This window comes from Brachyhypopomus gauderio, chromosome 7 (assembly GCF_052324685.1).
Source record: "Brachyhypopomus gauderio isolate BG-103 chromosome 7, BGAUD_0.2, whole genome shotgun sequence".
Lineage (NCBI taxonomy): Eukaryota > Metazoa > Chordata > Actinopteri > Gymnotiformes > Hypopomidae > Brachyhypopomus > Brachyhypopomus gauderio.
Genome location: NC_135217.1, coordinates 5,200,439 through 5,223,951, shown reverse-complemented (window position 1 = coordinate 5,223,951; position 23,513 = coordinate 5,200,439). Strand labels below are relative to the sequence as shown.

Sequence of the window (23,513 nt, the reverse complement as noted above, 5' to 3'; positions counted from 1 at the left end):
CGCCGTGTTATTGTCACTGTTTACCACTAACGTCGCGTCACTCTTTTTTTTTTCAGGTGAGGGGCGGGCCACGTTTTTTGCAACGAGCGTTCTTATTGGCTATTCAGCTTTACCAACGCTACGTCAACGTTGATTGGCTACGTGCCGCGTCAAACTGCTTACGCGTCTGTTCTGCGGTCAAAATAAGGCGCGAGTCTGCTGAAGCTCGTCGGAGTCGTTAATAGAGTTTAGATTCTGCCTGGAAAGATCTTGATATTATGCACATTTCTTAACGATCTCACATATGCGCGTAGGTAAAGGTATTTTCTCATTTCTAATGTATTTGTTTCTAATTTTTAGTTTGCAATCGCTGCAATGCGGCTCATATGTTCTAGTGAGCTGGCGTGGCTGTATAGTTGATCTCAGTGTGAATAGTCACACATCCATCTAATACTTGTGCCTGAACTCCACAGCTGAAGGTGTGTGTCATGGTGAGACTTAGAGAAGGCATTTGTCCCGGGTTAAGTGCGGAAACGATCAAGGCCCTGCAAGCGGAGGACATTAGGACAGGTTTCTGACTCCCTAATACACCTGTATCCTGTAGTGCCAGACACCAGTGGTAACTGCCAGTCGACACATCTTTTATGCAGATATTGAAAATGCGATTGGAAATTTTGAATGCAGCTCTATAAACTGGAAACCATATACTGGCAGTGATTGGCAGTAGTATATATTGGGAGCTGGTTGGGTTTGGCAGCTGGTACCTCCAGGTGTCAGCGGGATACTGAAACACGTCTCCATGCACTTTATTGCGACAAATCTGCTTGATTCCTTTATTCAGTAGAAATGACACTGTGACATTTTTTAGTTCTTTCAGCCATTAGTTGATATGAACTCTCTTTCAGTTGAGGACCTTATTTCGTCTGATGCAGAGGAACTGGCACAGAAATGCTCAGTGTCTTACAAGGTTTGTATAATTAATAATGTATCACTGTTTATTAATGAGTGCATAGTTCATCTGTATATTGTAATTTTATTTGTATGATTATGGTTCTAATTCATATCTTACCAAGTGAATCATTATTCAAGAAACCTGCTAATTTTAACATCAATTTAACTGTTTGATAGCCGTCAGCAGATTTCTAGGCAGTGACCTTAGCTTGCAGAACGGTGCTGAATCAGTTAAAAACTAGTGCCAAATAGTCACTCTTGCATTATCTTCCTTTATCTTTTATCTAAACTCAGCAATGACAGTACCAAAACACGTGCACTCGTCACCAAAACACGTGCACTCAAAAAACCTTGAAACGATCCTGACAAGCGTGTGCTAAACGAGGAGCGTGGTTCTGGCGTGATCAATTTGTTGGTCCACTGCAGCTAAAGCCTCTCTGATTGGTCCAGGCCTTGGTGGCTGTTCGGCGGGTGCTTCTGGCTCAGCACGCAGCATTTCCCGTGGCAGGCACAGACCTGTATGACGAACTGGTGAGCTCCACCTCCATCCTGTCCACAGGGAACCCCAGGTGAGTGCACCACACGCACGCCAGGGTCTTGAACTGCGCCGTGCTAAAGCAATCGGAAGCCACGGGAGACGTGGTTATGGAGTTGTGTGGGTTTAGAGTCACGTGTGACTGGGTTACATTGGGCTACGTGTCACGTGCGTACAGTATAGTGCTCCACGGTTCTGATGCTCATGTTTAGATTTTTGATTCTGTGGTTATGGGAGAGGTTGGAAAGTTTGGGGATGGATCATAGGACAATGTCACACTTCTCTGACCCCACAGCATTGATGTTAATATACACAGCAATGTAGTATTAAGTATAAAACCACCCACATGTGTGTTACTGTCTTCTGAAATAAACTATTATAACAATAGTGTAATATATAATTATAAAGTATAATATACTTTTATACGTGAGTATTGTTAACCTTTTCTGTTGGATCTTTTTAAAGTCTGTCTGTCTGTCTTTCTGAAGTGTGGATAAGCTGCTGGACTCTGGTCTGTACACAGGAGAGATCACAGAGCTGGCCGGAGGTCCAGCAACGGGCAAAACACAGGTGAGTTCATTCACACCCGACCAGTTCACACGGATGAGTTTATTCACACTCACATCCAGTAACCTAATACATTGATCCATGTAAATTACTCGGTACACACAATCCCAGCCATAATTGTCCTGTAACCTCAGGTGAAAGTCTGAATAACACATGGATTAATTGTATTGTTGGCTTAAATTACAATGTGAATATTGATTCAATTCAATTTTGAACGACGTATTTTAGTCTGTGGCTGGGCTGCGTCAGCGAGATCAGGCAGGAAGCATCGCAGAAGAACACGGCTTCGCCGACTCACTCTGCTGTGTCTTCTCTCCTCCATCAGTTGTGTTTTAGTGTAGCAGTCAGCGTAGCACACGAGCTCAAGCAGAACGTGGTGTACATCTGCACCAACGGGGGGATGAGCGCCAGCCGCCTGCTACAGATGCTACAGACCAGAACCATCACGACGGAGGAGCAGGTATAAGACAAAACACAGAGACCAGAGTCCATAGAGGAGTGTGTGTGTGTAATAAATATGCCCCACTTCTGTTATGGCTAGCACCAAAGTAATGTCAAACAGCTTGATGAATCTCTCGGTTGTGACTGTACAAACAGATGGATGCTCTTCAAAGAATCAGGGTGTTCAGAGTGTTTGATGTGCTCGCTTTGCTGTCCTGCCTTCAGAATCTAAGAGCTGGCGGCCTTCAGAGGGTAAGCGTGTGTTACATTTCAGCCCACTGCTAAAGAGTGGAGTGTGTTTCTGTTGTCATGCACAGTGGGTGCTCCTGTCTCTCTCAGAGTACCGTTGGAGGAGGTTCAGTCAAAGCCGTGATCGTGGATTCAGTCTCCGCCGTGCTCTCACACATGCTTGGAGGAAAACAGAACGAAGGTGGCCATTTCTAAGAACAAAACCAAAAACCTGATCTCCATTTTGCTGTGTTGTAGCTACCCAGTCGGGCATCACCGTTCTTCGTTCTCCTCAGGAATGTCATTGATGATGCAGGTTGCCTCAGAGCTGAAGATGATCGCTAAAGAATTTAATGTAGCCGTTTTGGTAAGTAGCACTCAACTCTTTCATAAGACGCTGTTCATCTCATTTTTTGGAGAATTACTTTTGGAGAGCGCCATTGTAGTATGAAGGTTAGATTGTGCACCGTGGTGGATGATGCTGAGGGGATGAATGCATCAGGTGACCAACCACGTGACGCGGGATGGCAGTGGGCAGACGAAGGCGGGACTGGGCCTGTCATGGAGTCACGTTCCAAGAACACGGCTCCTCCTACAGCGAGCGGACCGTCCAGAAGCACCAACCAGCTTTCGTACCGCCACTCTGACCAAATCCTCGCGACAGGTGAGTGCTGGCGTGGGCTTCGCTCATTTGTTGTACTTGACGGACAGCGCTGAAGTTTTAGAAACCATTGTTTTACTTGAAGCCCAATGAACACGACACATTTGGGGATTGATGGATTGTCATACGACTTTATATATGAAACCGAAATTCTCTGCTTTTTATCATCACAGCTTTGAGAATTGGAGGCTTCTTTAAAATGGGGGATGTTTTTTATTTTCTTTTTCTGAATAGTCCCAGAACTTTTTATTCTTTAAAAACCTTTATCTCAACCGATTTTAGGGATGTTTCCCAAGCGTGGCTAGATACTCTGCATCTGTTCTCAGTCTCGTACACTAAGCTTAGCGTAAGGTCTGGTGTTTTCAGGATCCTATTGTGTCACAAACACCCTAAAATTTTTTCTTTTAGCTGGCTTTTAAAGTCTGATGTTTCATAGCGGTAATTTCTATTTCATTGTTGGTGATAATGGTTTGAGAACCAGTAGAAGAACCTGATTTAGTGAAACGTGAGATTTGGTTTCTTTGAGTTCTTCTCCTGATACTCTGTGATGAGTTATATGAGAATCCATCCATCTCACACTTAATTTTACCTTATTCTTTCTAATAGCCATGTTACCTGATGGAAGAGTTCAGTGTAAATCAGCAGTGCGAGGAGATTCTTTCTAGGTCTTCAGGCAAGAGGAAACTTCACGCTGAAGCATAAGTGTCCCACCAAGACTCTGGATCTACACTAGATATGATGATGCAATATCAGTCCTCTCAATACATACAACCCTGTCCTGACTGTATTATGGCTTTTGTTAGAAAAATAACTCTTACTGACAAATATTATCTTAAAAGGCTGACTGATACAGTGAGCATGGTTTGATATATCCTCATTAAAGTAAGGTGTTGAAAAGCTTCTATGCAAATCATTAGTACGAGTTCATGGTTGAGACATTTTGAATGGAATACAGCAAACAATCGAATTGTGTATGAAATACATTAACGTGGTCAAGAAAACACAAGGACTTCAGATTTGATTAACGGTTTTGCGAAAAGAACTGCTAGATATCTAGTGTTCATTTTTGTATTCTACAGAAGTTGCACAATCGTTTTTGTTGCGAATGTGTATAAAAACATTACTTTGCAAATGTTACTTCTTGTATATCAAGTTGTCATGTAGAGTATAGTCACAGACCTGTTCCGATTCTATGTTTGTATGTAAACATATGTTGACTTCTGCTTTACTCCATGAATTTGCCCATTGTCATCATTTTCAAAACTCCATCAAAGTGTTGTCCAGCCACCGACACTCGATTCACCACGTCATCGTACGTGACTGGGTGCTCCCTATTCGGGAAGGGGTAAAAATGCTAAAAGGGCAAATTTTCATAGCTACTTTGTCATACACATATCCTAGAACTCTTCCTATAAAATGACATTCAGCAAGTAATCTAATATTCTACCAGTGTAAAAGACTGATGAGCATCTGCATAGGGTATATTGGTTATTCCTCGTCTAACGTCTTAATATCATGATTTATAAAAACCTATTGCAAGTGTTGACAAAATTAACCTGCCAACAATAATTACCGGTAGTGTTCAAGATATAGAAAAGCATATGGCTTCTGGTGAGCAGACAAAACCCCATATAAATACATGTGAAAAGGAAGAAATGTCACCATGTTATGACACAATGTGCACCCATGCACAAAACATTTGGAGCCCTGGAAAACTCGTACTGTTCTACGTACGATAACAAATCATAATTTTGCTTTCAAGATCTTGAAAGCAACCTCGTCATAAAGTTCGTAATGAATGACCTGATGACTTTTTTTTTAAACATGCTGTTCCCTCAAGATCTGAAGGCCACTTTTTCTTTAACTAAAAAAAAAATATTCAGAAATGTGTCTAAATCCTTGGTGCAGTTCTCACTGGTTCAGCAAGGGGGCACTACTCTCCGCTTGCGAATGCATGCCCAGATCCACTCAGCAGTGACTCTCTGGGCCTGGCCGTCCTCATCGGGCTGGGCCAGCGTGTGCGTGGCGGAGGCCGCGTCGTACTCTGGCACCAGATCTCCGTCGTACGCCACGAAGTAGCGCCGCAGCTTTTCACAGTCTGGCACCGACTCCGGGAGATAGAGCTTCACGCCCGTGAAGATGTCCAGTAACGTCTGCAGGACGAGAGGCGAACGGGTGTACAGAAGACCACAAGGATCCTCGACTCAAACATGCAAGCTTTGATTATGATGATAAAACACTGAACATCAAAAGAAAGACCAATGCTGACTTTCCAAAATTATGTACGGAGGCACATCTGGGTGCAAGGTAGACCTTTTGTGTCATTATTTTTAGGCATTATTTAACTTAATTCACGTGTGAGGGCACACCTAACGTGGAGGACATCTACAGAGGAAAGCAGCTGACCTTTTCAGACGGAGAGTCTGCAGCTTTAGCCGACGCTGCCTTCTGTTTGCTCTGGCCGTTGCTATGGACCGCCTCAGTCTTGATCTGCAACGAAACAAAGGAGTCGGCAGAGGGAAACGGTTCTCGCAGGAGAGCACGCGAGAACGTTTACGCCAGGTTTCACATCACTCTAAAGCAGCATACACGACGGGCTTGCGCACCTTTTTTGCGCCATGTTCTTCCGGAGGAACCTTCCGTTTGGCAGGAGTTGTGGACTTGGGTTTCAGTGGGCTTGGCTTGGGAGAGTGTCCATTTCCTGGATCGAAACGATTTAATTTTACGACCTACTGGCAAAATGCCAAAGATCAGTAGACACCAATGAAGCCGTGTGGAGATCTGCGTGTCTGCAGAGTTGAGCTCCAAGCCTCAACCGATTCTGCTAACTGAAGCATCGAGTACAAACCGAACCGCATGAAGACGGACCTTTAAAAAGGATGGCTAGTGGCAATATCAACAAAAAACAGTCAAAAGTTAATGGGTTAATAAACATTGTCTTGTGAAAAAAAATGACCTGTTTATGCATTTTTTTAAAAGCCGAATCCAAATGTTTTCAGAATGTCTCCATCATAGCAGTGTACACAGTATAGAAAAGTAGCAGAAAGGACAGTGGAGCCTCTATGTTAGCAGACGACTGCTAGACACTGAAGGGGGACGTTCCTGAGGCCAAATATAGTCAAAAGTCATACACCTGTGTATTTCTGTATCCCATTACCAAAAAAAGATCTACTGTATAAAATGTACATTAAAATAGAATGCAATTATGTGCACATCATTACATCATATGTTTAAATGAAAATGGCACAAAAATTACATATTAAAATATAAAAAATTATGTTTTTGAAAAACGATCAAATACAACTGCTCCATCAATTAAAACATTCTAAAAACATTCAAATTGAGCATGTAAAAAAAAGTGCTTTTAAGCCCCAGCGTATGCCTATAAACTGCAGACGAGGAACATTTTGTGGTATCCCGACCCGGTGCGGGATTCTCACGGGGCTTGTTGGCGCTGGTGGCTCCGTGGGGGGTGGGCGGGGAGCTGCTGCCACTGTCTCCTCCTGAGGAGCCCTGCTCGTCTTTAGCGCTGGTGGACGGCCCCGCCGTCACCTCGAAATCACACCTCTCCTTCGAGATACGGTAGAGCTCCTACAGAAAGGGTTTATACCAGCAGGTTGAGATTTTGGGTTTTTTTTTTTTTTTGCAATAACACATGTTGAAGTGTGAAATGGGAAAACAAGGTTTCTGGGCACTGTAAGGGCCATGACGGAGAACGCTGCATTCCTTCACCAGTTTTCCACAGCATCTTGTATTCAAAAAGGGAAAATACATGATAGATGACCAACATACTGACCTACCCACAAAGTGGAATCTGACTCTGGCCAAACCCTTTAAACATGCACAACCACTGGCCACAGCACAGACGGGTCAGGGTTGGCCACAGTACAGACGGGTCAGGGTTGGCCACAGCACAGACGGGTCAGGGTTGGCCACAGCACAGACGGGTCAGGGTTGGCCACAGCACAGACGGGTCAGGGTTGGCCACAGCACAGACGGGTCAGGGTTGGCCACAGCACAGACGGGTCAGGGTTGGCCACAGCACAGACGGGTCAGGGTTGGCCACAGCACAGACGGGTCAGGGTTGGTGTACCTTGAGCTGGGGAAGGTTGGTAGCTGTTCTCCAGTCTTTATCATCGCGCATGCGGGTGCATCGAGGGAAGCGGATGGATATGCCGTCGGCCGTGTGCATTTCTGACTTGGAGAACTCTGCTCCTGTGATCTCCCAAACAGGGGCTTGCTGTGATATAAAGGAACATTAGAGGCACAAATAATTCTGTCCACCTTGCACTACGGTTTAAATATTTTACATCTCTAATGTGGTTACCTCTGGGTCTCGAATGAGAAAATCTGGGTAGTAATTCTTGATGATTTTTAACCACCCTGGAATCTTGCTAGGATCCTGTGTAAGAGAACCATAAAATATGCATTACGCTAAAAACCCACTTTAATATTAACCCACAGTGTGTGGATTTAAGAGTCATAGCTGAGGTAGAACAGAGGCACGCTAGCAGGGCCTTACGCGTTACCTTGCCAATCTTAATAACATCCAACTCCTTCTGCAGCCTGGCTAGAGTGGCGTCGTCATAGCCTCCGGAGCATTTAGTCACAGTGCACCATTTCTTTGACTCTGGGTCGTAGCATCCCATGAGAAAACTGGACATTATACCACCTGTGCACACAAGTGTTGGGAAAATAATTTATAAATTTATAAATGCAGCACTTTGTCCAATGCATCACAGCCGTCCTGTTAACTCCTAGTGGACTCATTTTCATTACGTCCAGCGAAGAGAATCTAGACCCCAAAAACAGTTTAATTCAGATGAAAATGGTCATTAAAGGCCAGATTATTTAATCCCTGATAAAAGTATTTAGTGCATTTGTTCAAACTTGCATTACCAACTGCACACTATATTTGCAAACAAATCGCAAAGAAGCAAAATCATGAAGTAAACTGGAGTGTCTTCCAAAGACCTTTGGATCCTGAGCCATAAAACGCCCCCAACACCACCAGGTCTGCCGTGTCGGCCATGGCTCCCTCGTTCAAGTAGTCTTTCTTCACCTTCAACCAGTGACGTTTACCGGGTTCATACAGCCCCTGCAACAGAGAGGAAGTTCAGCTCCCACCGGCGTAACACCCAGAACCTGGGACGTACTTTCTGAGGCGCACGAGCGTCATCTCTGGAATGATGGAGATGTTGGGAGATGTTCCTCACCTTGAGGTCTTTCAGGACCAGTCCCTCCAGACCCTCTCTGATGACACGCGTGATCATCTCCGCCAGGTCGGGAGCTTTCTATCAGAACGCAAATAAATGTAATGGTAGTGTGTCATATAAAAAGGAGGAGGAGTCATTAAACTACTTCAGAGTCATTAAACTACTTCAGAGTCATTAAACTATGTTAAACCATGACATGTTATTTTTCAACCCTCATAAAAAAAAAACCTTGTAACTGATGAAGCTTTTCTTGGTCTGTGGAATTATGAATATAACTAAGTTTATAATACTACAGCACAAAAAAAAGTGAATTACACTTAATCTAAGACAAACGTACTGTGACATGTTTCATTTCTGAAAACAGGATCCTGTTAGGAACTTCCACCATGTTGTCATGGAGAAATTTTCTTCTCTCGTACAGTGGCCTGGGGAGGGAGATAAGACATTATTCTAACAGAATGAATGTCATTAAAAGATGTTTAATTAAAGTGGGGGGAGCATCCACTCATTTGAAAACATCCCCCTCAATAAAGAAGTGACCAAAATTCGGCTCCTTAAAAGACTTCTTTGCATTATGTTGGTTTGCTGATATCTGCCCTCACGGCGACGTGAGTTTTACTTAGCTAATACTGTTTCTGACAAACTTGCCTTTAATGGGGTCCCTTAATGCACATAATACATTAATGTCCTGGGAAGTAGAGAATTTAATTATGAATATTGAAGAGCATAATAAATGGGAAAAAAATACTTACTTGTCCATAAGACTGATGCCATTAAAATAAATGCAGTCAAACACGAACAGACAGACTTGGGCGTCTTGGAAGGCTGCTTTCTGAAACGCAAAGATACGAGACGCTGAGTATTTCTGAAGATAAGCCTCCCCGTCCCTTAAAGCAACAAGCTCTCCTGCCCGTTTACTTTGTGAATTCCCAGCGTGCCGAAGGGCAGAGGTTTGCTGGTCTTGGTGTCGATGAGGAGAACTTCAGCATCCAGAATCATGCTCTGACCACCAGCAAACGCCTGCGGGATGAACTCTTTAAAATGCGCAACCTACGAAAGGGGAGAAAAGAAGAAGAGAATCTCAAAACGGTCTTTGTTCGTTTAACGTCACATAGCTACAACCCGCACGCAGCACTGCGTTCAGTGTGCGTCTATGGTGCATAGACGTGCGCGCGTGTGCGTCTATGGTACATACTGTGCAACGTGCACTATGGCCACCGTGCAAGTGAGCTGGCTCTCTGGTGGTCAGAGTGCACGTTTGTGAGCTGGAAGGCCCGGATTTGAACACAAGCACGTGTCTTCACTACGCTGTCAGCCACTGCCGTTATGAGTTTGGTGTATCTCTGCTTCTTCGGTTCGTCCAAGAGACGTCACTGAGACAGGAGCAGGACCCAATGACCGGATCATGCGACATATCAACTTTGTGAATGGTGACTGGTCAAGGTATCCTCACGAAACACTCCTGTTGGGTATGCCATTTATGTCATTTTGGTTAAGAACAATCACTTCTATAATATATGCTATTATATATTTTATAATTAGTATTTAGGACCACACAAGAATGATTTCATGTTTGAATTATCTTTTTTTTCCCACTTTTTAACATCTTTGAAAAAGAAAATTACGAAGAACAGTAATAGACTAATGTGAACACAGCGAACGTCCATTGTGTGTGTGTCCGTTAGGGTCCAGTCATTGACAGTTCCTCTCTCTTTTCCCCATTTTACCTTCTTCTCTCATCACTATATGCAGTTCAGACAAAGTTCCTGTTTCTGACTGTGATCACTGCACACAGGTACATTGCATTTCCCACACGTATTGCTGACTTCTCGATCTTTGTCACTTGGACAGATCTGGTACCTCTTTCTCTTTGGTTGGCCCTGTCTGCTTCTTTCCTGTGGCTGAGTTGTGGCTTTTGTCACCCCACACCTTTCCACTGCTTTAATAATCGGGGTTTGCAGTTGGGGGGCAGCCTTCCAGTCCATTCCTCGTGTGGGTGTGACTAGACCCTTTGACAGCTCTTAGAGGAAGAGCATCGGTGACGCCACTCTTGAAGTCCGGGTGCTGAGCCGTGAATAAAGTGTAAGCATTCAGGGTGGCAATGTCAATTAGGTTATACTACAGCACCTCTGTGTTTGGCGCTTGCAGGTGTAGGTGCCAACCATCTGGTCAACGGTGTCTACACCTCCTTTTGTGTTGTTGTAAAATGTGATCACTTCTGCTTTCTTCTTTCTGCCATTTTCATCCACTTGTTTGTCATAGTGCATCTTGCTCAGGAGCACAACAGCTTTTCCTTTTCTTCCGGACATAGCTGACCATCGTAAGGCTATCGCTGAAACCAAACTGTGCTGTGAACCTCCCTGGACTTGGAAGGCTTCATCAGAGGAGGGACGTCTGGCTTCTTCTGACGTGGAGTCCCCACAATAGTCAGATTCTTCTCCAGGAGATGCCGAGTAGGGGCCCACTGGTGAAAAAGTTGTCCATGGTGATGTTGCGACCTGTTTCTAAATCTATCACACAACTGCTTGACAATGTTTTCCACCCAGATTCTTCTGAATATCTTCCCCTGGTTGTCTCCCTGTGTAAACTATACCATATATTGCATAGGGGATGTGTGCATCACAAACCCAGAAGATCTTTAGACCATTCTTGGTGGGCTTGCTTGGCATGTACTCTAGAAACTTGCACCTACCCCTGAATGGCACAAGCGGTCCGTCCACAGTGACACAATCACTCGGGATGAACCGCTGTCTACAGTTGACCAGGTAAAGGAGCAGGTCCCATACATAGCGGACAGCTGCCATATAGTCCGTTTCCAGTCGGAAGGCACTGGTCCTCTTATCATCGAAGCGCAAGTTACGGCGAATATCTTCAAATCTTCCAACAGCCATAGTGGCCTTGTACATGGGATTATGTAGGGGACACCCAAAAAGCTCACGGCCTGATACGTCCCAGTTCTACTCACTTCCGGCAAGCAGGGTCAATCCAATGAAGGCCATCAATTCATCCTTGGTGACATTTTTCCACTCTTTACCTCTAGCTGTTGCTACTCTCCGTCCTTCAAAGTTTGTGCACCTCATCACCTCTTGTATTATATAATCAGCGATAAAGAGCTCCCATGCCTCTTTTGGTGTGACAGCAGTGCTAAGTTCTTGTGCAGCCTTGACCGACTTCTGAGGACATTGTGGCTCTGTGTTCTGCCCTGGGTGGGAGGTAACTCGCTCCAGACAGCCACCGTTGATTAGAATCAAAGGCTCCCATTGGATTCCATAGAAAATTCATGCGGGTCATTTTTGACCCACTTATGGAAGCTTGGGGTAGTAATACGTAAACATTTTTGACACCCCTGCTTAACCCTAACCCTAACCCTGACCCTAACCCTAACCCATGAAAGTACGAAGGCTTTTGCATCTTTTCTTTTGTGCAGCGCTCCTTTCTGGCTCTAGCCCAGCGAGCCCGTGAGGAAAACCCGGCTGGGCTGCAAGAGTGGGGTTTTTAATTGTTGTTCTATGTGCGCATGCATGAGGTCATAACCTTGTGGGGCAGGACGGGTTTGAGGCTCCGGCTGAAGTAGCTGAAGTGGTCTCCGTCCTTGTGGACCTGCACACGCTCGCCGTCGTACTTGATTTCAGAGTACATGCCGTTGGGACACTTCTTCATGGCGTACTCCACAGACTTGCACGCTTCCGCCTGAGAGAGGAAGTAGAGTCTCTCTGTGAACGCCCAGACACCCCCACCCCGGGCCACGCCACCAACAATACAGGTGTTTGAGTAGCTATTTGCATCTTATTTAACTATGAATTATACTACATATGAGTGTAAGAAGTGTTAAGAGTCACTAACCAGCATAGGCTGTACAGGGGTCATGAGCGTGGCCTCTATCCTCAGGGACTTTCTGGGCCCGCCCCCATTGGACGCCTCCTGCTGGTTCCGAAGCAACCGGTCAATCACGTCGCCGAGGTTGCGTGACGCTTTGAAGGCGTCGTAGGCGTTGGGGTCCAAAGCATCCAGGCTGCCACACCCAGAGATTCATTGTTGTTGCAAAAAAAGTGACGACACCGACCTTGTTCAACAGGGCTTGTGTTTTGAAAAGCGGTGCTTTATGAAAGTCGTTATAGAGAGCTTGACATATTTATGGCTTGCAAAAACACAAACACAAAAGAGTGTGTTGTAAGTGTGTGGAGCACAGATACACATGGCACACGAATAAACGCAGAGTAGGAGCTTATTAATAATATTAAAAAGCAGTATAAAAGCAGAGTAACTGCTTATTAATTCAAGATGTATTTTACAGATTAAATAAAAAGCTACAAAAATAACTGGTAGAGTGAAGCACCATGAATTATCCCATGTGACTCATCCAAGTCTGTCATTGTCCTATTTCTATAGAAGTACATTTCTATTTCTATAGAAGTCTTTTCTGTTTTTTTTCTCTACAGAACTATATTCTGTTGTGGAATCCTGGTTTATCCGGATTACTTACACGTGCTTGGCCCCAGAGTTAATTTTCAGATCATGTTTGACAAGTCGGATGTAACACTTCAAGTCGTTCCCTGTGCATCTGTTAAAAAGATGAAGTTTTATTTAAAATCAGGCTGCCTCTATCATAAATACCAGCATACTAAATCACACCTAGCATGTATGATACTTCACACTGGTTATCGTGTATTTTTGTACTGCCTTTGCGAGAGATCGGGTATTCTCGTACTGTTGCAACCTTTCCTGCGATCACGACAGCATTTCTTCATGGCGATTAAAAAGCAATAAAACAGATCTGAGTGTGAACCGAACGGCACACGCGGCCGAGTCTCACTTTTTAGCGATGTTCTGGAGCTCAGCCTGCTGGTCGTCTTCTTTGGTAAGCTGAGCCAAGCGATTTAACGACGCGTCCACTTCCTGGATGGTCAAGAGACTCTTGGCTGATGGAGGAAACAACTTGCTGGCTTCGAAAAATATCCTCACCGTCTCCGAAACATCTCCCTGTGTCATATAGACAAAAACGTGGGTCGTTTTTTGGGGTTTTTTATTTTTGGACACTGCATGTTCTTGCTGGGTCTCTGAAGCAGAACGTCCCCAGTTTTGCACTGGGGTTGAAAACGTACTGTGGCAACCACTGACCTGCGCTAGATCGGACACCATCTCGTCTTGACTGCAGTTGAGGATGCGACTGAAGAGCTTGACGATCTGCTTGTCGTTAAGGTTGTACACGCTCTTCACCACGCCCGGGAGAAGCAGCTTCACCGTCAGGTAGAGGTCTCCCTTAAACTTATCTAACGTCATGGAGGACAACGAACAACATCATGGTGTAATGAGTTGAAGAGTATAGCATTGACCCTCAATCCTAGAACTGTCAGAGCCCAATCCCTTATCCCAAGGCCTTCAGATGTGGGTTACACAGCTATGAGGTATAGGTCACGTGCTTACGGTAATACTCCTCAAGTAGTGTAATCTGGAAGCAACTAAACTACTGCTTTATAAAGATCCTACCTCCATCAGAACCTTTCTTCAAGAACTCCCTAATGATCTCCGTCTTGGTATTGTAGCTGGACTTCTCGGCCACCATGGCGCAGAGCTTGCGGAACTCGCGGAACAGGCAGTCCTTATGGCCCGTCTGACAGAACTGGGAGGCCAGGGCGCTGGTCTGAGCGCCTTTACTGGGAGAGGGTCCCGGGCTGGAGGAGGAGGAGGAGCCCGCCTTCGTGGCTGAGTAAAGCATTACTTTGGTTAGACATGAACTCATCCACCGACTGAAGACACATGGTTCACTGGACACTGTGTTCACTGGAATTGCTGCTGCTCTGAATACAACACAAGACGATTGCGAAAGCATAACATGAATAATGTGTCAGAGTGTGACGAATACAGATTGAAAATAAAAGGACATTTTTCTTTTAATAATAGTAACAAAAATATATTTATATTGGAAGGTCATCTAATTAAGACTAGTTTCCAGCATCTTAATGTGTAGTACTGTAATGCCATTATCAAAATGAATGCAGCAAGATCTTGTACCTGTAAATCCTGAAAACTTGCGTGGTGCGTTGACTGTGGGATCAGCGAGAGGCACAGACAACGGCCCACTGGTGTTTAGCTTGGCTTGAACCTTCTTCTTTGGACTTGCATTGGATTTTGCAGCCAATTCTGATGAATGACAGGAAATACAGACTTAAGCACAAGCAGCAACGCCCAACTGCATCCACAAACAGACCAGAAAACTGCAGCAGATCCCAAAAACCTCCAAAAACAACCCCTCCGTACCAGCCACGTGCTTATTAACCAGCTCTTTATCTTCATCCTGAAGCTCCTGCCAGCCCTCCAGGTCGGTGATGTCGTCTATCTTCTTCGTGGTGGCCCGAGCCCTCTCCAGCTTCTCGAAGATGCACTTCACGTGGTACCACTCCTTCATCTCCCCGGCGGACTCGCTGAACGGGTTGGGCACGATCTTGCCGATGCGCACCAGCCCCTTCATGATCTTGTCCTTGCATTTCTTACAGCCCGCGGTGCCCCGCTTGGCGTACTCCACGCAGTACCTCTGTTCGGCCATGCCCGCCCCGTCACCCTGCCACGCGGCCCAAGACACACTCAAGCGCGCCGGAGTGGAGAGGCTGAACTGTCTTGACGGCGAGGTGTGGGCAGGTTTTCCTCCAGGCCTGGATGTGAAACCCCAGATGTAGAGCAGAGGGTGAGGGCACTGTATGGAGGGACCGGTGTACAACGCTGACCACAAACGGATCCCCCGGCACGAAGGTGTTTCAGCGAGTAGCGCCCTTACTGCCGTGCGAAAGCAAACACTGCACATCCAGGCTATTCTGAAAGGCGTGACATCCTACACGTGGTAGTGTGACTTCTAAAGGAGATAAGAAACAGGAACTGACGTAATCATTAATTTCACATTGCATGCACAGTTAACCTGGAGTCAGGCGAATAAACAGTAACCTTAGGTTTGTTTTTTAAACCATAAACTAGACGTGGGGTCGTTTTGAGTGCAATGTAAACATTACAAAGAGCACTTATTTACTACTACAGCTCAACATCAAATGTGAAGCATCTAAAAGTGCACCTGGTGACCACATTGACATGTATCGCTTGCTAGACACAAAAACAAAGCCATTTTGTTTACATTAACAGGCACAAGAGTCAACCATGTCTGCAGGCAAGTGGCTAGCAAACTAGCAGCAGACTAAAGTCCAAGCTAAGACTAAATCGCTCAGATGTGCAGTGCAGATGTAGTTTATAGTGTATTATAACAAACACTGTTAGACTGGACCTCCCATCTGGACACGCAGCTCTCTGCTAGCAGATGCTGGATGAACTTAGATTTGAGGGCAGAGCTGGTTAGCAAAGTCATATTTCACACCGAGTTTGCACCGTGAGTGCAGACACAATCAGCCTAGAAATGACTTATGTTACCTTAAATCACTTGCTTGTCCAAATTCGGTATTTTTTAGGTTGTGTGGTAAGGATTGTTGTACTAAAATAATACGGTTGTGGTAAACAATTGTGAACATGTATTCCCCTGTAAGTGGAGAGACACGCGCTTCCTCTTTGTTTAAGATGATTTCCTGCGCACTGCGCATGTGCGGGGTACGGCTCAAGAAAAGAGACCACCTCCCCGTGGCTGCTTGTGCATGGCTGCCTGGCCATGGCATAAACGCGTTCCTGATATCGCGCATGCTCGTTTGTGTGCAAAACAATGGCCGACGCCAGCGTTTAGTGCAAGTTGAAATACCTCGTTTTTGTACACAAACGAATCTTACATTCTAGTCTTGTATTGGCAGTGTATATGTTCATAAAGTTACTTTATGGAGAGGAAAACTTTTAAGAATAGCCTGTTAAGTTATCTGCATTGTAAACTTCGCATGGGAACAATGTACATCCTAAATTCTGCAATGTGTGATACTGTGAAAGTAAATAGATAATAACAGTGGAAGGAGATGTATATTAATTTAGTTAATTTAGTAATGCTGCTTGATCATTTATATATATATAACTACCATCAGTCTGCTTGTCTCATCTAATTTTAATTTTAATAATTTCGTCTATAATGGGTTAACCTATTATAGTTGTGTAATATTTTATTGTTTGGACAGAAGCCTGGCATTATGAGGACGAGCAAAGTGATGTAATGGACCCTTTCGTGTTTGGCTTTGAATCTGTGCAAGACATGCACCATTTTATGGCAGAGGTGCTTGACAACTTGGGAATACCAATCAACTGTAAATTGAACAGTGTTTAAAGAGGGGAAGCCATGGGGCTTTTGCAAAAATAAAGTTCCAAATGGAAATCTTTTGTTTGTGTTTTCATGTATTTCTACCTGAATTTGATCTACAAAACATTAAGTTTAATGTGCATTGAAGTTTTCAAATCCTTTGCAAACATCCTTATAATGCCATATGGGATGTTTCGTAAATACAAAGAGTGAAGGTATAACTAGTATATGTAGTTATTTATGTAGAAACGGTAAATGTGCTAAAAAAAAATACAATTTTAAGCTTCTCATTTATTACTTTTATTTTGAAATTCCTATCAAATTACGCGATACTATAACGGAACTTCACCAGCGCGGTGCAGCCAGGATGAGAGCGCCATGGTGACTGTCTCCCATCGCGCCGTATACTATTGGAGGAAGGGAGGGAGGGACTCGGTTCGTCAGCGTTACGACTGGACCCAGAGTTGCCAGGTTCGCGGTTTTCACGCCAAATTGGGCTTGTTTGAAAATCTAGTCGCGGCTACTATTTATATTATATATAGAATCTAGTTTTGGGCTACTATTTAGTTGGTCTACTAAATTACAAGTCATACGTGTACAAGTCGACTCTAAGAACCAGGAGAACATAACGACATAAGGGAGGACAGTGTAAACGGGAGGGAGGGAGGGAGAGGGAGAGAGAGAGAGAGAGAGAGAGAAGAGAAAAATCTCTAGCTAATATGCCAGGTAAATGGGGGAAATAGGGGAGGCGATATTGCAATGACTGGGGAAAAGAAAAATGTTTGAAGGAATAGATTAAAAGTGTCCCTAATGAAATAAGAGCTCATGACAGTGACCTGATTGCCCATTCTGCCACAGACAAACACAAAAGGAACGCTGCTCCATTCTCAATACCAGAACATTGTTTGACACAATCAGCTGGTTTACAAGATGGAGTGAAGGAGGCAGAGTAGCACCCGGCTGTTCATGTGGCCCTCAAACATTCAAACTGTTGATCATTTAGGATGACTAGTGGATGACATTTTAAAGAAAGACATTAGTTTACACACAACAAAATACACAGCAATGATTCATTCAGTGATCGGGCCTGTAGCACATGAAGACCTTTTAGAGGATATGTTAGGTGGGCCACACTCTCTAATCGTTGATGAGAGCACAGATTTTACAACCAAAAACAGCTATGGGTAGTCATCAGATACATCAGTAAAAACACTCTCATGGAAATAACTGTACAAAAGTTCATAATAGCTCTTTATGTAACCAGAAATCACAAGGCGATGAAAAAAAAATGTTAAAAGATGATCAGAGGAGAGGAGGGGCAAGAAATTATTAATTAAAAGTACTTTTATTTTTGCTAATTATGTTACTATTAAATGTTCTTGACTGGGATATAAAACTGATATAAAAGAACTAATAAAACACTAGTGTTACAATATTATTAATGACTTTAATATAAATAGCAATACTAATAATAAATCTCTCATGAACAAAATGTCATAGATATTTGCTTCAAATGTGTGACAGACATACTTTGGGCTATTTTTAGCTTCTGAAGGGAGGGTTTTAGACTGACTTTGGGCTGGATATTTTTGTAGGACCTGGCAACCCTGATTGCATCGTTTAATAAAACGAATTGTAAATATATACATAAAACTATGTATAATCCTATGTAGGCCTATTTATTGTCATAATTCGAGATTCTGTAACACATCAGGTTAGTGTATTCTGTCCCGTAATGTAAGTATAAAATAAATTTACCATTAACCTAAATGACATATAAACTACATATAATGAAACAAACCTGTATAGTATATCTATCTATCTATCTATCTATCTATCTATCTATCTATCTATCTATCTATCTATCTATCTATCTATCTATCTATCTGCCTGTCTGTCCGTCTCTCTCTTTCTCTCTCTCTCTCGTTTTTTTTTCTCATGGCTTCTGCCTCTTTCGTGTACCTTGTCAGTCGGGCAGCCAGAGCTGTTAGTCTTAGCGTGACAGTGTCCAAGGACTCAGATATGGACCAGCTTGTTGTTCTGTGTCACGCGGTGTTTCTGCAGTTCTCATAGCTGGCTAACTTTGCTCTTATCGCATCCTCAAACCTCCTGCTCCACAGAGGATATGGATTCTGCTCCATAATGATGTTCACCTTGTAGCCGAGTTTCCTAAGTATCACTGTAATGCATTCACTAGCAGGCTGCACCCACTAGCAGGCTTTCAGGTACTTGGTGCTGTGAGACTGCTTTGACTGGAGTGCTACTTAGCCGTAATCTTCAGAGTCAGATTATCGGCTCTGGTGTTGAGCTTGGTGCATGGACTAATTTGGTCTTGGTTCCTCGGTTGGTGTGGGGATGATGGTGTCTCTGTTAGTCTAGATGATTTTCAAAGCATGCATATACACTCTCACAGTGGCATTGCTTCTGTGTTAGCAATCCAACAGTCCTACGTTCTCCACTCCTGTTCGTGAATGTCTTCTATTTCTTCCAGTAGGCCACTTTCATCACTTTTACCTGGTCCCCCAGCACCTGAAACAAGCCTTGCTGACCGGGGCAACGTCCAACCCAGTGTGATTTGTTTCTAACACACCTTGTTAGTGTCACAGGCAGGTAACATGAAGCACCTTGCCTAAGGGCAAGCCTTGGTCAGGTTTTCAACCTCCAAACCTCTAGTACCAAAATTAGTGGTGTCATCTACTGAGCTGTCCAGCCATGTTTAATTGAATATTTTTTAAAAGATATTTTTAATGTTAAAAAAGCCATTCTCACATTCTCATGAACACCTATTTCATGAAAGACATTTCAAATTGGAAAGAGCTCATTGCACAAATCATTTAGCAATCCATCTCAATTTATCAGGACAGAAAAGGCATTTTTTAACTGTCAAAAAATCTAACCCAGCATGTTTGTCTATGAACTATAATAACATACTAGTAGTGTGTTATTATACACACTCCTATGCACAACACACAATACTAGTGTGTGGGCTCTGACACACTGGCTTTTTTGTTCCTGGCCAAATTATGTCAGCAATGTTATCCTACACCATTCAGTACAATGAATCCATAATAGTGTTCAACCCACCTTGTTCTGTTTTGTCATATTTGGGGTTTATTTTAAACCGGGCTATTTCCAGACCTTGACAGAATTCTCTAGTCCTATTATTATTAAACCTGAGGTTTTCCCATTCATTAAGATTTGACATGTTTTGCTATTAATGGCTACATCTTTAATGGATCTAAATTGTTTTTAAACTTATTTTTGGTAGGTACAAGCAGAAATAAGACTACAAGAATTCCTTCAACCTCCACAGCTCCCTAATCTCGAAGTGTATCTAAAAGTGAATCAATCTTATTCATTTCAGAGTGCCTGTGGTGACTCTGTCTTCAATCATAAAACCAGCACAGACCCATTATTTACACCACCCTTTCCAATTACACATTCCCTCCTGAGAGGAAACCTTCCAGAACATTCTGCTTCTACTTGGCTCACTGCTTCACTGTCAGAAGGGTCCTGGACTGGACATTCATTTGTCCATAAGGACATAAGCAAAACAAATGTAATCAGTCTATAGAGATTATTTGATTTAGTTTAATCAGATATGCATATCTGGAAAGATATGCTGATCTGGGATTGAATGATCTGAGATTACCAGATATGTTAATAGGAGTGTTTCTTCCTCACTAAAAATGCTTGTCAATAATAACCCTGGTTTTGACAGGAACAAAATACCTTGGCTCAATTACGTCCAGCTTATCCATAGAATCGCTACTTTGTTATTCTAACATCATGGAGCGAACCTTTCAGCATGGTTTCCGTGCTTTCCTCTGGTTTTCTACACTGTGTTATTTAGCAAAATGACCCAGGCAGATGAAGGAATTAAGGGAATGTCATTAAATCAAACAAGATGGGTGTTAAATTTACCCAACCAATATAAGCCTGCATCTAGGGAAACATTCCAAATACGTCATTTGCCAAAACAGACATTATACTTCACTGACCAATCAAGTGACCAAATCACTCGTCCTGTGAAATCGTCTTGGATTAGTCTCAGGATAGACCAATTCCCCATGAATAGTTCAATACAAAATTCCATTTGAAGTATATCTCTCTCTGCACAAGTGAGCTGAATACCTTGCAAATGTAAATACAGCTTTTATGGCACATCAATTATAACTTATTAAAACTCATTTGCACATACAAGCAGTATAGTTTTGTATATTTTATATATATTTTTTTAATATATTGATTATCATCTCAGTGCTTTGGAAGGTTTGTGGGAAAAATCAGTATAAAAAGACAGAGGCTGCTTTCATCAAATTGTGACGCTCGGGGGTCGGCGAAGGACGAGACACAGAATCCTGCCTTTTTGACTTACGTCACTTTTAATCATACAATGATTGCGCAATAGCGCACGGATAACAAACACTCACACAGCAACGTGTAGACTTTAGACAACGACGAGCACAGGACACTGCGCGAGCGCACATTAAATAGACAGACCACATTAGCCCCATGTGATTACGAGACGATTCACAGGTGAGACACATTATTCACACAACAAAGCTATCACCACGAAGTTCCTAAAACGCAGACAGAGCACGTGGACAACGTTTACACACGCCCAAAAGGGAGGGGCCGGGGTCCTCACCGTGACACAAATGGTGTTAGAAGTGAATTATATTTTCTGAGACCCCAAGAAACCAAGATACCAGTGCTCTCTGGCTTTAAAGGGACCTCGTAGAGATATAGCCTGCATTTGCCTCTGACTTGGTAAAATCATCTGACCTTTTCTGTCCAAGATGAATCCCTTTGATGACAGAATATAATGGTTCTTCTACCACTAATGTATCCTTAGTCATGTCTTTTAGGTAACTCCAAGTGACTAAGACAGCATTTTAGATGGATTTGCACAGTGGTAAACATCACCTTCATATTTCCTGCTGGTCTGCAATAAACTGAAGTGTCTGTATAAATATTTATCTAGAAGTGACAGTGTCTTGTGAAACCTGGTTACTTACTATCCCTTTTTGCATCAACATCGTCTCACTGTCTTCCAGAAATAGCATTGCTTCCATAGTGGGTATTCCCAGTTGGGTGTGAGAATTATATTAGAATATATATATAATATATATATATTATATATTATAATCTGACAAAAATGACGGCCATGTTGAAGGAATGACCACCCTGTCAGGAGTGAGTATGCAGTATAAGTCCTCTTTGAGTGACACATATTTAAATGAGATTTTCATTAGGAAATATTCCCCTAAGGGCCACAGGATGTAAAAGAATAATGATGGTGATGTTGAAACAAGAGTACAGGAAAACTCGTTTGTTGCTGTCAACAATTCTCTGGCTGTGTTGCCAGTGTTTCCATCACTTCTGCAGTATTCTCTATTAACCCCGACCTTAGTAGAGCCACATTAGTTGGACACAAACGCTTGGAGAACACCACTGTCAAATTCTTGATCTTACTTGGCCTGTCTGTATTTTTCCACTACGGGCTTCCAGAACTGCTCCCACAGTGTAATTACAACATGAAGAAGGAATTTAAAAAATGGAGGATGAGTTAATGGTGTTTTATAAGGAGTCTTCCTCCCTCTGTTCTGGCTCGGGCAGGAGAAATTGCCCATTTCATTATTTCATTAAACTCATGTAGTGACTGAAGTATCGGCCCGAAGAAAGGGCAGAATGCTCAGAAATGAAACTTGCATTCAGTGGTGGCTTGTTCCAGATTAAAAGCAATTTAAGTAGCAATAAAGCGGAATTGTTTAAAATTAAACTGGCTTTGCCAGCACAGAGATAAGCAGTGAGTGGTGAGGAGTAAGAAGCAAAGCATGTTTTGTTATAATTGCATCAAAGTTTAAAGACTCGGGCCTCTTAGAGTCTGTTCAAACATGGTGCCAAACAATGCCTTACTGATTTAGACCAGAGCATTAGTAATTCACGCAACCTATGGCCTGTCCCCAGGCATACGAAAATGTGCGTTGTAACATTATTATTTCCATTGATTCCTGTCCGAGCCAATGTCAAGACATTTAATCTTTTATTTATTATTCCTTCTCGCCCCCACACTCGTTCAAGTTCTCATTTTTCTTCTCAACACCAGTCGATATTGGCCTTGAGAGTCAGTTCTTTTCGTTCTGCATGCTTCTGTCATTCTGAAACCTGCTCTCCTTCTGTGACATGCGATGGATCTTTGCTCTCCCCCTCCGAGTTTGCGGTCAAGTTGTTTGATTTCCAATTAGGCTGTGTCTGAGCACGACGTCTCACTGGTTCCTAGCGGGGTGACGGTGTTGACGAGACAGGTCGGCGTAGCGACCACGCCTCCTCCAACAGGAGACAGGGTGAAGGAAGCGGATGTGTAGGTGTTTGAGTGAACAAAAACAAGAGCGTGTGAAACCATAAAGAGATTTCAAAAAGAGATGGAAAATTAATTGATGGGTTTCGCCATAGCCTCTTTGGTGACCTAATTTTGGCACTGCTATGAAAGGTGTGATCCTTTCAAAGCCATAATAAAGAGTAATCCTGTTCAACGGGGAATCTATTTTTAAACAGCTATGATAGAAACTCTGGAAGTTCTGCTGAACATACGTATGCACATTAAATTATATTTATATTTATATACAGTGATGATATTCTGCACAGAGAAGTCATACAAACCTACAAAGAAGATAGCCAGCAATGTTTCACCCAGTCCAATAAATGCCCATTGTAGACAGT

At 43.2% G+C, this 23,513-nt stretch overlaps 2 protein-coding genes across 11 annotated transcripts; one reads left to right on the top strand and one right to left on the bottom strand.

Moving 5' to 3' along the window:
- Positions 1–54: 54 nt before the first annotated feature.
- rad51d (RAD51 paralog D) lies at positions 55–4,187 on the top strand. Of its 5 annotated transcripts, none has more exons than XM_077011122.1 (11): positions 55–289; positions 453–549; positions 912–946; positions 1,381–1,499; positions 1,954–2,035; positions 2,358–2,492; positions 2,630–2,725; positions 2,813–2,903; positions 2,998–3,068; positions 3,204–3,365; positions 3,969–4,187. In XM_077011122.1, exons 1-11 carry the CDS (start codon positions 284–286, stop codon positions 4,062–4,064), a joined length of 990 nt encoding a protein of 329 aa, XP_076867237.1. In that variant the 5' UTR covers positions 55–283; the 3' UTR covers positions 4,065–4,187. The 5 variants fall into 5 exon arrangements, with proteins under 5 accessions (XP_076867237.1, XP_076867234.1, XP_076867238.1 ...); XM_077011119.1 differs by having other exon boundaries at positions 885–946; XM_077011123.1 differs by having other exon boundaries at positions 55–293.
- Positions 2,056–16,162, bottom strand: lig3 (ligase III, DNA, ATP-dependent). Of its 6 annotated transcripts, XR_013132229.1 has the most exons (23): positions 15,989–16,161; positions 14,837–15,228; positions 14,591–14,719; positions 14,066–14,281; positions 13,697–13,848; positions 13,392–13,558; positions 13,062–13,139; positions 12,422–12,590; positions 12,113–12,268; positions 9,497–9,628; positions 9,331–9,410; positions 8,916–9,003; positions 8,579–8,656; positions 8,337–8,460; positions 7,892–8,034; positions 7,690–7,764; positions 7,456–7,602; positions 6,785–6,953; positions 5,969–6,063; positions 5,769–5,852; positions 4,542–5,515; positions 3,978–4,091; positions 2,056–3,414 (listed from the first exon to the last, which is right to left on the bottom strand). XR_013132229.1 is itself a non-coding variant. In XM_077011112.1 (22 exons), the coding sequence occupies exons 1-21, from the start codon at positions 16,153–16,155 to the stop codon at positions 5,282–5,284; spliced, it is 3,075 nt and encodes a 1,024-aa protein (XP_076867227.1). In that variant the 5' UTR covers positions 16,156–16,161; the 3' UTR covers positions 4,417–4,693; positions 5,278–5,281. The 6 variants fall into 6 exon arrangements, 4 of the variants coding, with proteins under 4 accessions (XP_076867227.1, XP_076867228.1, XP_076867229.1 ...); XR_013132228.1 differs by having other exon boundaries at positions 3,978–5,515; XM_077011112.1 differs by lacking the exons at positions 2,056–3,414; positions 3,978–4,091 and having other exon boundaries at positions 4,417–4,693; positions 5,278–5,515.
- Between the last annotated feature and the right edge of the window lie 7,351 nt (positions 16,163–23,513).

Coding starts and splice junctions, on each gene's coding strand:
- rad51d (XM_077011119.1), top strand. Junction 1,500..1,953: donor CTGTCCACAGGGAACCCCAG/GTGAGTGCACCA, acceptor GTCTTTCTGAAG/TGTGGATAAGCTGCTGGACT. Junction 2,036..2,357: donor CAGCAACGGGCAAAACACAG/GTGAGTTCATTC, acceptor CTCCTCCATCAG/TTGTGTTTTAGTGTAGCAGT.
- lig3 (XM_077011112.1), bottom strand. CDS start 16,155: ATGCGCAGTGCGCAGGAAATCATCTTAAACAAAGAGGAAGCGCGTGTC. Junction 14,282..14,590: donor CAAGTTTTCAGGATTTACAG/GTACAAGATCTT, acceptor TGCTTTACTCAG/CCACGAAGGCGGGCTCCTCC. Junction 5,853..5,968: donor AAGAACATGGCGCAAAAAAG/GTGCGCAAGCCC, acceptor GTTTCGTTGCAG/ATCAAGACTGAGGCGGTCCA.